This window comes from Nelumbo lutea, chromosome 4 (genome assembly GCF_056320005.1).
Source record: "Nelumbo lutea isolate HS-2025 chromosome 4, American lotus-T2T, whole genome shotgun sequence".
Classification (NCBI taxonomy): domain Eukaryota; kingdom Viridiplantae; phylum Streptophyta; class Magnoliopsida; order Proteales; family Nelumbonaceae; genus Nelumbo; species Nelumbo lutea.
The window spans coordinates 50,160,327-50,173,888 of record NC_142687.1 but is presented as its reverse complement, the minus strand read 5'-3'; the positions used below and the strand labels follow the sequence as shown (position 1 = coordinate 50,173,888).

Below are 13,562 nucleotides of genomic sequence, written 5' to 3'. Positions count from 1 at the left end.
CTTACCACACTAACTGCAAATGAGATGTCTGGTCTGGTAATGGTTAGGTAGTTCAGTTTGCCCACAAGTCATCGGTATCTGCCAGGGTCTTCAAACACTTCACCCATATCACTACTTAGCTTGGTATTTGTGTCCATGGGTGTTTCAGCTGGTTTGGCACCCAACAAGCATGTTTCTTCTAGCAAATCAAGCACATACTACCTCTAGCACAGGTTAATCCCATACTTGGACCTCGCTACCTCTATCCCCAAGAAGTATTTCAGTTTACCCAGATCCTTTGTCTGAAAGTGATCCTGCAGATAAGTCTTCAACCTGTCAATACCAATGTTATCATTCCCAGTAATAACAATATCATCTACATACACCACCAACAGTATTTTTCCTCCCGGCGTCATGACTAAATACAGAATGGTCAACTTTGCACTGTTTCATGCCAAATTTCTTTACCACCTCACTGAACCTACCAAACCATGCTCGAGGAGACTGTTTAAACCCATATATAGCCTTCCTTAGTCTATACACCTTACCATCCTCCCCCTGAGCAACAAACCCTGGAGGTTGCTCCATGTAGACCTCCTCGAGTAAGTCACCATGCAAAAAGGCATTCTTGATATCAAGCTGATATAAGTGGGGGTCTGGTGCTGGATCCGTCGACGGAGATGTAGCCGGAGGAGTAGTAGCTGGTGCACGTGGGCGATGTGTATACACATGACGGATAGGTGGGCGTTCAATAGGTGGTGGCACCGGAGGCAAGGATTTGGTCACGACTGGAACAAAGGGAGGAGGATCGACAACGGGAAGTGGAAGAGGAGGAGGTGATGAGGAGGAAGAAGCATCACCAGACCCCAAAAAGAACGGAGTAGACTCAAAGAAACTGACATCAGCACACACAAAGGACCGTCGAGAACCAGGATGGTAACACCTATACCCTTTCTGGGTCCGAGAATAGCCAAGGAAGATGCACTTGAGAGAACGGGCATCAAACTTGTCGTTCCCGGGACCCAGATTATGGACAAAACAGACACACCCAAAAACTCTCGGCGTAAGAAGGAACGGAGACAAAGTGGGAAACAAGACCTGAAACGGAGACTGACCATCAAGGATGAATGTGGGCATCCGATTAATCAGAAAACAAGAGGTAAGCACTGCATCACTCCAAAAAGGTTTGGGAACATGCATGTGATGCATTAGGGATCTTGCTGTTTCAAGGAGATGGTGATTCTTTCTCTCAGCCACCCCGTTTTGTTGTGGGGTGTAGGTACACGAGGTTTGATTTATAATGTCGTGTTGGTCCAGGAATTCCTTAAATGAAGAGGATAAATATTCGCGGCCATTATCAGAACGAAAAACTTTGATGTGGGTACCAAATTGGTTATGAATTTCAGCATAAAATTTTTGAAAAATGGTAAACAGTTCACTTCTTTCTTTCATTAAATAGAGCCACGTCATCCTTGAAAAATCATCCACAAAAATGACAAAATATTTGTATCCATTATATGACATTACTTTATAAGGACCCCAAACATCTGAATGAACTAAAGAAAAAGGACTCGACACACGGTTATCAACCCTAGAACTAAAGGGAACACGATGGTGTTTCCCAAACTGACACGACTCACAATCCAAAACAGAAAGCTGACTCAAGGACGGAACCAAGGACTTCAATACTTTGAGCGACGGATGACCAAATCGGCAGTGCCACTGGAGAGGAGAAAGAGATGATTGGAGAGCTGTTGAAGTTCTACCACCACCACCATCAAGATAATACAGTCCACCTGCTTCATGCCCTCCACCAATCTTCATCCCCGTCTTGAGATCCTGAAAGACACACATAGAAGGATAAAAGGTAATGGAGCAGTTAAGTGATTTGGTCATCTAACTAACAGACATAAGGTTAAAAGGCAATTTAGGAACATACAGAACTAATGAGAGGGATACAGGATCTAGGTCAACATTACCAACACCACAAATTGAGGATGTGGAACCATTAGCAAGGGTGACAGATTGTGATGTCGAGCAATGAGATGAGGAAAACATACCTGGAGTTCCAGTCATGTGATCGAAGGCTCCAGAGTCAATGATCCAGGGATTGGGTGTAGATGCCAGACAAGCCATACCTAAGTGAGCAAAAGTCGTCGTGTTCTGCTGTGATTGGATAAACCTCTCATATTCATCATGGGGAACACTCACCATCTCCTTCATGGGACCATCTGTGGATGTAGGAGGCAACTGGTCAGATGAATGATTCTCCTGTCTAAAGCTGGAACTTGAATCACCGGTCGCGGCATGATTGGCCCAAGTTGAGGGAGGACCATGTAAATCATAACAATAGTTGATGGTATGTCCATCCATACCACAATGAGTGCACTTCCTCGGGCCTGAGCTAAGTCCTCTACCACAGGCTCCCCTTGAATCTCTGCTCCCAGTACGACCACCACCACGATTATAAGTAGACCCACCATTGCCACTTCGGCCATATGCAGAACCACTACCAACACCACGACCAGACTGAGCTCCCCGAGCTCCACTCCACCTCTACCACCACGGCCTCTCGATGCAGCAAAGGCAGATCTATCTGAGATATTAGAGTTCTCAGTAGATCCGATAGAAATCCTCCGAAGTCGAGCAAATACCTCTTCTAGGGACGGAAGAGATGATCCCCCTAATATCTGAGCCCGTACTAGTTCATATTCAGACTTTAGTCCCACCAAAAATCTAGTCACATCAAGCTGCTCTCTCTGTTGTTGCTGAATCATGACATCAGAAGTGAGAGGATGATAGACATTCAACTCATTACGTATGTTCCTCATGTTGGCATAGTACTCAAGACTCTGATTACCTTGTTGCAGATTAAAGTACTCTTGATAAAGCTGATAAACTCTGGTTGTATTGTTCTGCCCCGAATACAATTTCTTCGCATGGTCCCACACATCTTTGGCAGTATCAAGGAACATGAAGTTCACACTAATCCTGAGTTCCATACTGTTCCACAACCATGTGATGATCTGAGCGTCCTCTTGCTCCCAGTCTTCATACTCGTGAGAGTCAGAGGAGGGTTTCTCCTCTCTGATGTGTTTTACCTTCTTCTTTGCCTTCAGAAAGACTTCAACGGATTTAGCCCAAGGCACATAATTCTCTCCATTTAACTTAATGGAGGTCATCTGAACATTCAGGCAGTCTGTAGGCACCATCACACTAGGTTTATAATCATTATTGTCTCCCATTATGTTATCACCAATTCTGCACACTTGCTAAATTCTATTATCACTGAGATCTGCACACTATACACCACTAGGTCACACCTGTCACATTGATTGCAGCACTAATTGTTGCTGGAATGTGTGCTCTTTACACCACAAACCCTAAATCACACCTGTCACACTGATTTCAGCGCTTGTTGTTGCTAAAAAGTGTGCTCACACCACAAACCCTACTCCTACAACTACCTGAAATCTCACCACTATATGATCATATCTCTTCCTTCAAAATGCACAAAGAAACCAGCATAAACCCTAGCACTTACTGGCCGAAACCCTAGCAAATGGTCTGAAACACACCTCCTATTTAATCCATAACAGATATCATGCACTGAAATCTCTTACCTTATCGCTGAAGTAACACCCATGCGAGCAGGAGAGCAGTCCACACACAACAGCCACACACAATTCGGCCCTCTATTCTTCCTCTACTAGGAGAGGGCGATCTCAGAAATCACAGCAACCGACCACATACGACCTGACTGGAGGCATAGAGACCCCCAAGGGAAGAGGGCGATCACTCCTTTTCAGCCCTTTCCCTTATCTCCAATCGAACACAAAAAAAAAGAGGAAAACCCTAGATAGGGTGCGCAGAGAATGAACCCTAGGCAAGCAGAAATCTAGGCAGATTTAACCTAGCTCTGATACCATGTTATAATTCAGGTCTGCCTTAGAGTTCGGCCTGACTGAGTTCAGTTATGTAGAAGAAGAAAAAGTGATAAAGAAAGAGAGAAAGAGAGAAAGAGAGAAAGAGAGAAGAGAAAATTCTGGTTCGAATTGAAGGAGTCAACTTGACTTCTCCCAGTCGGCCAGTAAGTATTTATATTATTATTAAAACCTAACTGAAAACAACTATGTGCCCTTACTTAAGTTAAGAGCACAAGTTTCAACACAACATTACAGATCAGCAACATCAATCAAGGTACAAAGACAGAAATACCCCTACGCTAACAGGCTTTTTGTTATTTTTTAGCCTTTTTCTAATTTTTGCGCCTTGCGTAAAAAGGCGCACACCTCGCCTTGCGCCTCAGGTGCAAACTGACCCCTGTGCCTTTTTTGCACCTTGCGCTTTTAAAACACTGCCCAAAATACAAATCAAAAGATAGAAACAAACAGCCATCAAATACATATGCTTTCAATCCAACTAAGACACATTCAAGGAAGACCAAAAAATTAGCTCCAAATTTTTCCTTCTTGAGACCCTCAGACTCTAGAAGAATCAACAAAGGATGAAGCAATCTCCAACCGATGACAGCACAAAGTCTTCCAATGCTCTTCTTGTTCATAAAGATTCTTCTATTTCGTTCTTTTAACACCTCTCAACAAACCACAATAGGAATACAGCTCCACATGTTTCTTTGCTTTCTTGATACAATTCACCTTTGGCCACTTCTCAAAAATTTCTTTGGGTAATCGAGATCCCATCCCCCCATCTTGAAGAGACGAAAGAAAAAGTACTAAATACATGTTATGTATATGCAGTCAACTATCAAATGCATAACATTCTCAGCACTTTCACATGAGACACATCTGTTTGCAAAAATGCAAAGATTAAGTCTCTTTTCTTCCAATGATCCTAAGAACTTGTCTCTCACAACCAGCCAAGCAAAAGCCTCCACTTTAAGAAAATTGAATTGCCCCACACTCTTCCCACATGATGCCTCTATCTGATTTTGAGCCAGAATTTTTTATAGAAGGATTTTCCAGAAAATTTGCTACTTCTATTTCCCTTCCACCATCTAGCATCCGGGGCTCTAGATGAATCACCACATCCTGCAGCCTAAATAACAATGCCAAACACTCTTCAATTTCTCTATCAAGCAAAGGCCTTTTAAAGTTGGGGTACCAGCACACCTCCCCATGTATCCATTCAAGACATTGAGCAATTGTAACATTAGACCTGCTGAGCCTATACAGTCTTGGACAGACATCACACAACTTCCCTACACTTGACCACACATCCTCCCATATTCTGATGCTATAGCCATCCCCCACTTTCCAAGATACACGAGAATTTACAGCTGATTGAAATTTCATAATTCCTTTTCACACTCACCCCATAAGAAGAGCTAACCTCCCTCGGGTCTCACCCAAGACTCACTACTCCATACTTACAAGCTATAACCCTCCTCCATAAAGCCTCCTTTTCCCACCCAAACCTCCAAACCCATTTCCCCAAAAGAGCTTGATTGAAAGTCCTCACCCTTCTAACCCCAAATCACCATCCTTTTTTTCCCTACACACACTCTCATCACACCAAATGAAACTTTTTTTGAGCCACTTTTAACATTCCATAAAAACTCCCTCTGAAGCCTTTCAACTTCTTGACTCACCCCGACAGAAATTTAACAATGACAAATGAAAATTTGGAAGATTTGAAATGGCACTTTTACTGATGATAATCTTCCCCCTAAATGACACATATTTCCCCTTAGACCCTGCTAGCCCTTGCTCAATTCTACCCAAAACTGGCTACCATGTAGATAGTGAAGTTTTTGCGCCAATAGGTAATCCCAAACATGTGAAAGGGAATTCACCTATCAAATAGCCCAATGAAGCGGGAACATTCTTCAATAGTTTCCTACTGCACATTTCCTACCCCAATCATAGCACTTGCTCTGCTGATGCATCCACAAAGCTCAAAGTATCATCAGCATATTGTAAATGAGAAATAGTCAGCCTCTCTCTCCCCACCTCAAAGCCCCTAAACAAACCTGCCTCCACACATTTGTTTAATAACCTACTCAACATTTCCACCACCAACACAAAAAGTAATGGAGAATGTGTCAAGTCTCAGCTATCAAGTATCATGCTGATGGCACCATTGAGGCATTGAGAGGTATAAGTCTCAGCTAGTAGCCAAGGGTTATACTCAGGTATATGGAGTTGATTATATGGAGACTTTCTCACAAGTTGCAAAAATGACCATTGTTAGAGTTCTATTATCCTTGGCAATGAGTTATGACTGGCCCTTATATCAATTTGATGCGAAGAATGCTTTCTTAAATGGAGACTTGACTGAAAAGGTTTATGTCACTTCCATCGGATATGTATGGTAAGGAAATGCAGGGCAAGGTAATGCAAGTTGAAGAAATCTCCTTATGGCCTCAAGCAATCCCCATGAGCTTGGTTTGATAGATCTAGAGTTGCACTTGTTGAATTTGGCTATACACAAACACAGTCCAACCATAACTTGCTTGTGAAGAGAACAGGCACTCAGGTTACCTTCCTCATTGCTAATGTTGATGATATTGTCATTATAGGGAGTGATTACAGAGGAAGTTCAAGCACTCAAGACATTCCTTTAACTCAGAATTTGAAATTAAGGATTTAGAGAAATTGAGATATTTCCAGGGCATCAAAGTTTCTAGGTCTAAAGATGGCATCTTCATCTCCCAACGAAAGTATGTGCTAGATCCACGAAAACTAGGAAACTTGGTGCCAAACCTGTTTCTACACCTATTGATGCTAGCCATAAACTCTCAACCGATTATGGTGAGCTTTTGGCAGACAGAGGAGTGTTCCAGAGACTTTTAGGGAAGTTGTTATAACTTTGCATGACACGATTAGATATCTCATATGCGGTTAATGTGATCAGTCAGTTTACATGCCCCTAGAGACAAACATATGGCTGCTGCAGAACGAGTTCTATGTTACTTGAAGAGAACTCCAGGAAAGGGTCCTCTTCTCTAGGCATTGACACATGAAGCTAGAGGCTTATATAGATGTCAATTGGGCTGGTAGTATTGATGATAGGAGATCCACATCGGGTTATTGTGCCTTGGTTGCAAGGAACAGTGTCTCTTGGAGGAGTAAGAAACAGTCTATAGTAGCTAGGTCCTTGTCTAAAGCAGAATCAATGTTTTAAAAGGCGTGGGAGGCGTACGCCTGGAGGCGCGCCTCTTGGCAAAGCGCTCCCAAAACGCCCTGAGGCGTATGCCAGAGGCACTGACGTACGCCTAAGGCGTAATAAGTTGTAAAATATATGGGATGTTTTAGTAAAATGAAAACTATAAGATGGTTTAAGTAAATATGTAAAACTATAAGGTGTGTTATAGTAAATGACCCAAATAGAAACACATAAGAGTATACAACTGATTTATATTTACAACTTTTTAAATAATTAATAATTATTCATATTTTATATACTACTTTTAATAATTTTTTAATAATACAAAAATAATGATAATTAATTTCAGTTAGGTTTATTCATCAAACTGATGAAACTAACCAACCCGATCAACTCAACCCGAGTTGGTTGGTTTTCTAGTATTTTAGGTCGGCTTTGGTTAAAAAATTTCCCAATTCGACCAAGTTGGATCACTTTGGCCATTTGTAAACCGACCAAAATCAAACGACCTAACAATTGATATATATTAATATTTTATTTTTAAATATAATTTTTAATATGGAAAAGTGGAAAATTTCCCATATTTCTAAGTATAAAATGTTTTATATCAAAAATCTAATTTTTAAATTTATTTTTTAATAATTGCACTGTAACTTTTAAAATTTAATTTAATTTTTAAGTTTAAATCTTTTGAACTAACTTACCAAACCAAAAAACCGACCCAAACCGATACAACTTGAGTGGGTCAGTTTTTAGAAAAGGTAAGTCGGTTTCAGCTGACCAACTCACCAACCTAACTACGTCAATTTGGTTGGCCAAATAGCCTATGACCAAACTGAACCAACTCATGAACGCTCATAATTTCAACTAAATTAATAGTCTCATCTCTAATAAATAACAAAAGTTTAATCTCCAATAATTGTTGAAAATTTATAGCAAAAATACACAATTATTGAAAATATATTTATAACGAAAAAATACAATATTTACAATATTTACAAAAATATAATAAATACTAAAAATATATTAACTTAGTCAATAAATTGTATAATCTCAAATAATAGTTTAAACTCTAATAAATATTAATCAATAAGTTATAACAAAAATACAATAAATACAATAAGCACAAGAAATTAAATTTAAAAATTTTCAATAATAGTAGTTTAATCTCCAATAATTATTGAAAGATTTTTATTAAATAACAAAACAAAATAAATTTATACATAATCATTGAAAATACATTTATCACAAAAAACAAAAAATAATTACTGAAATACAATAAATATTAATTTTAGTATATATAATTTTATAATAAATACAAATTAAGAGTTTAATATATATAATTTTCTCAAATTATTACTTGAAATAAGTGAAATTAGTTATTTACAATACTATGTAAAAATATTAAATTATTATTAATTTCAATATTATGTTATAATTATTTTTCTACTTTTCAAATTTTTTAAATTTATAACATAATTTCCTTATTTTAAGTATTTAAAATCTAGTTATGTTAAATATTTTGTTATTTAAAATGCTTAGTTATTTAAATACTTAAATAATATGTAAAATATTTAATTTATGAATATTAATTATTTTATGAATTTAATTATCCATAAAATCATAATTTATACTATTATTAAATAATTTCATTATTAATTTTGTAATATATTAAATTATTCTTAATTTCAATATTATGTTATAATTGTTTTTCTACTTTGAAGAATTTTTTTTAATTTATTACATAATTTCGTTATTTTAACTATTTAAAATGTAGTTATGATAAATACTTAGTTACTTAAATATTTAAATAATCTATAAAATACTTAAAATTTTTTGTTATTTGAATTTTATTTATTTAAATGTATTACATATTATTAAATATTTGAAAAACATTTAAATTGATAATTCAGAAAAATATAATTCAAATTGTTAGTACATAATTTCATGATATATTTTGTAAAAATATAAAATTATTTTTTGTGTTTTTAATAAATATTTTAAAGTTATTATATAATTTTGTTAGAATACTTAAATAATTCTTAATTTTTTTAGTCCAAACTTTCTTTAAATAGATATAGATAAAAAGTAGGGGAGAGGATAAATAAGAATTAGAGATAATTTAGGAGATAAACTCTCTACTAAATTAGAGATAATTTTGGAGATAATTAGGAATTAGAGATAATTTAGAAGATATTTAGGAATTAAAGATGATTTTGGAGAAAGTGGAGCATAGTGGGGGAGGTAGTTTAGGAGAAATTTTAGGAGAAGAGATTATTTAGGTTATTGGGAAAGTGCATCTCATTGGTTGTTTCAAAAATGACATGGAATAAAAAAATAAAATATTCAAAAAAAGGAGAATTTCTTCACTACCTTATTTTAAAATATATATATATATATGTATATATAAGAAGGAAAGGAAAGGAAAGGAAAAGAAAGGGAAGGGAAAGAAAAAGAAAGAAAAGAAAAAAAGAGAAAAGGAAAAAAAAAAAAAGGGAAGGGAAGGAAGAAAAGATATGGGGAAAGAAAGTGGTTTGTTATGCATCTTTGTTATGCATCCTTGTTCTTCCTAATATAAAAGATTTTTATTAAAAGTAAAGAAAAAATGAGATCCCCTCTTCCTCTTCATCCTCCTCTTAACCCCCCCTCCTCTTAAGGAGGCGTAAGCCTCCTTGTGTTCGGGCGGCTTACGCCTCACGCCTCTAGGTAGTGGAAAGCCTCGCGTCACGCCTCCGTGTTTAAAATAATTGAGAAGAATATAGGGCAACAGCACATGAAGTTTTGGAGTTTTTATGGCTCAAGTCACTTCTAGAGGAGATGGATATTACACATGATAAGCCCTTAATGCTTTACTATGATAATCAGGTTGCAATCAACATAGCTCAAGTCACTTTTGGAGAAGTTTGCCTCTCTTTTATTGTCTAAGAGCAACTATTAGCAGATGTTCTGACCAAGGGTGTCCCCAAGGCAAAGTTACAACATTGTGTAAGCAAGCTGGGCATGATTGATATCTATGGTCAGCTTGAGGGGGAATGTAGAGATAATGGGCCCAATGGGCCTTAGTTTCTTTGTTTTCTTTAAGCTATGTTTATGATTTGTGTTAGTAGGTAATAGGCCTTAGTTATGGGCATGCTGTCTCTTTTTTTATTGTTTTTTATTGTTGTCTTTAGTGATGGGCGCCCTACTAAGGGCACTCATGTAATTGTCTTTATTTTTTTACAACAAAAGAATAAAAGAGATCATTGGGGGCTAAAGAGAGGTTTTGAACTACTCTCTCTTCTTCCTCCTTTTCTTTCATCTTCTTCCTCCACTTTTCTCTCTTCAATCTCCTTTTTTCTCCTATTTCTTTTCTTTTAATTCAGATTATTGCAAGTGTGATTTACAATTGAGGGAAAACCAAAGCGGTCAGGAGGGCAAGAAACACAATATGAACGACGTAAATCGGGATCAAAGCATGGTTGGGGATAAAGAACAGGTGCAGGTGTACTTACAGGGTCAAGAGAAGAAGAGGAGCTTGTGGCTAGAGATGATGGACCAGCTTTTGGTGATGAAAGGGGCGGACCTATTGGAGCTAGAGCAGCTAGCCTCTTCCTGAAAAAGACAAAGCAATTCTGGGATAGGAGCTGAATCCAAAGAGCCTACAAAATCAAAAGAATGAAGCATCGAAATGGAAGTAGGATGTAGTTTAGGAATGTAGGCAAAAAATGAAATATTTTCAAGGAAAATAACTTTGCAAGATAAACGAACCCAACGAAATTGATGGTCATAGTAAAGGAAACCCTTAAGGTCAAGGCTATATCCAACAAAAGCATACTTGTTGATTGTGAAGTGCGTTTGTGTGGTGGAAGGTGAATGAAGCATACACATCCAAAGACATGAAGAACAGAAAAGTCAAGTGAACAATGAAACATATTTTGAGAAGGAGAGATATTATGCAAAATAGACGAAGGAAGAAGGTTAATATGGTAGACATCAATGTTGGCCACCTCCACCGAGAAGGAACTAGGAGCATGGGAGTCATGAAGTAGGGTTCGAACAATGCTCAAAATGTGTTTGTTCTTACACTTTGCCACTCCATTTTGTTGCGGAATGCTAGGACAAGATCTCTATGATTGAATTCCACAGTCTCTAAGGAAGGTTTTAAAGTCTCCATCAAAGTATTCGCCCTCGAGTCTGAACGAAGAACCCCAATATTTGCATCAAACTGGTTTTTGATCTTAGTTAAGAAAGTTTTAAAGGTGGGAAAAACCTCAAATTTATTTCTCAAAAAATATATCCAGGTAAAACAAGTATAGTCATTAACAAATGTAACAAAATATTTATATCACAACCTTAAAACAACCAAAGACGACCAAATATCACTCTGTACTAGTTTAAAGGAACAAAGGCATGCAAGGTACCAACCAACTGGTTGATAAGGTCTCTTGTTGGTCGTAGCGAAGACTTGGGATCTAATCCCGCCTACACCTTTGTTGGGGGGTTATGGATTAGGGGATGGGCTACCCCCTATTGTGTAGCCCTTTAAAAGAAAACAAAAAAGGAACAAAAGCATGTTCAGCAGTAGAAGGAAGAGGTAAAACATAGCTCTTACTCAAGCAACAAGAAATGCAATCTTTATTAACATTATTAAAAGAAGTACCTTTAGAAGACAAAAGTCCATCACGAAACAAAGACTCTGGTTTATTTGCATAGGGATGACCAAATCTCCTATGCCATAAATAATTTTTGCAAACAACTTTAGAACTAGGGGTAGTAGAAAGAAAACAAGATGTGGAAGAACGTTCCGATGTCTTTTTGAGTTCCAAGGAAAATAACCGACCCAATCTACGCCCCTTCCCCTTCACTATCCCAGTGCACTAGTCCTGTATCAAACAGCCATCATGGGAAAAGGAAACAATGTTACCATCCTCAACTAATTGGCCAATTGAAATCAAAATTGTTATAAGTTTGGGAACAAATAGTCTTAAGAAGATGAAAGAAGGAATTAACAAATGCAGACAAAGATAGATCATTACATCCAACAAATCCATTTTTTGCCCATTAGCAATGACAATATGCTTATTAAAGGACTTGGATTTAACAGACTGACTAGTGTATACCCCTGTCATATGATTAGAGGCACAAAAATCAATGATCCACAAGTGACTAGGAGAGGAACTAATAGGATGACTCACCAAAGAAACCGATAGCTGAAAACACAAAGGAAATGGTTGAGGATACTAGCTACCAGATTCTTTCATCTGTAATAACTCCAAAATTCCCATCCTTTCCTACTGAAGAGGTGGTATTCCATGTAATTGCACCTTCAATTGTTGTTTGGAAGGCCTTGTATTGATTATTCTTAGGACCTGGACCATTTCCCTACTAGCCGAGTAGGACATTCAGCGATTATATGCCCATGTTGCTTACAATAAGTACACAAATTTTTCTTCAAGAAATGTGAGATGACATGCCCATACTCCTTGCATTCATAGGACTATGGACCCATGGTCGATTATGTAGTGAGCCTAGTTTCTTCTCTGAGAAGTTCTTCCAAAACTGTGTCAAGTGTGGGTGGAGTACCCCTATTGAGAATGTTTGACTTTATAATTTCATACTCAAGTCTCGGATGCATTAGGAAGTGCATGATCTTCCTCCTATCAAAATGTTCTTTCAAAGTTTTAATGCAGCATGCAGAAGTGGATTCACCCAATATGAACCAATTTATATTCTCTCCATAGGTTCACAAAGCCAACATAATATTCCTGTATTTTCTTCTCACCCTGACTATAAGAAAAAATCTCCGTCTCAATCCGATATTGATGAGAGATGTTGGACTGTTGATACACCTTTTCCATATAGTTGAACATCTCACTAGCAGTCTAGAAACTTCTCACTGGAACAGCAATATCAGTTTCAGTGACACCAATAAGCCAAGACACAACTCTAGCATTATCAATCTTCCTTGTTTCAGCCCCTTGGAATCAAACTCATCGGGTTGCTTTGTGGAACCACCCACAATCCCCCACGGGCCATTTCCCTCAACATAGAACTGGAAATGGAACTTCCAGAAAGCATAGTTGGTCTCATTGAACTTCACTAGGAGAATATCCCTTTTCTCCACAACCATTTCAGCAACAATAAATCAAGAAACTCAAGAAAAAAGGGCAGCCGAAGGTCCAAGTAAGCCAAAACTTCATATCAGATGTGTGTCCAATCACACCACAATGAGAGATCAAAACCCAATTACAGATCAGCCAGTATAAGGTTGTGAACTGATGACATTTCAAAAAATGTAAGTTTCCTGGACTGTCGAACAAGGAAGAGAGCAAAGCACCCCTCAAATGCAATCCAAACCAGAAATAAATTGTAGCAATAATTAAAGCAGACCTGGTTGACTTCAGATCTGAAGTTTCACAGTGACTGAAGTAGCCGATCAAGAGAAAGAGGGAAAACTCTAGGGCTGATGGCAATTT

The 13,562-nt window shown here is 37.7% G+C and overlaps 1 protein-coding gene across 9 annotated transcripts in view; it reads right to left on the bottom strand.

The window, feature by feature from the left end:
* LOC148855683 (glucosidase 2 subunit beta-like) overlaps window positions 1-13,562 on the bottom strand; it is an 85,313-nt gene that overhangs the window by 33,818 nt on the left and 37,933 nt on the right. For 4 of the 9 annotated variants that reach the window (XM_088984186.1, XM_088984188.1, XM_088984187.1 and 1 more), the window contains exon 8: window positions 10,599-10,745. The exons of the other annotated variants lie outside the window; for them this stretch is intronic. In XM_088984186.1, coding sequence (XP_088840312.1) covers window positions 10,599-10,745 — 147 coding nt within the window. The remainder of the gene's footprint in view (window positions 1-10,598; window positions 10,746-13,562) is intronic. 9 annotated transcript variants of the gene reach the window in all.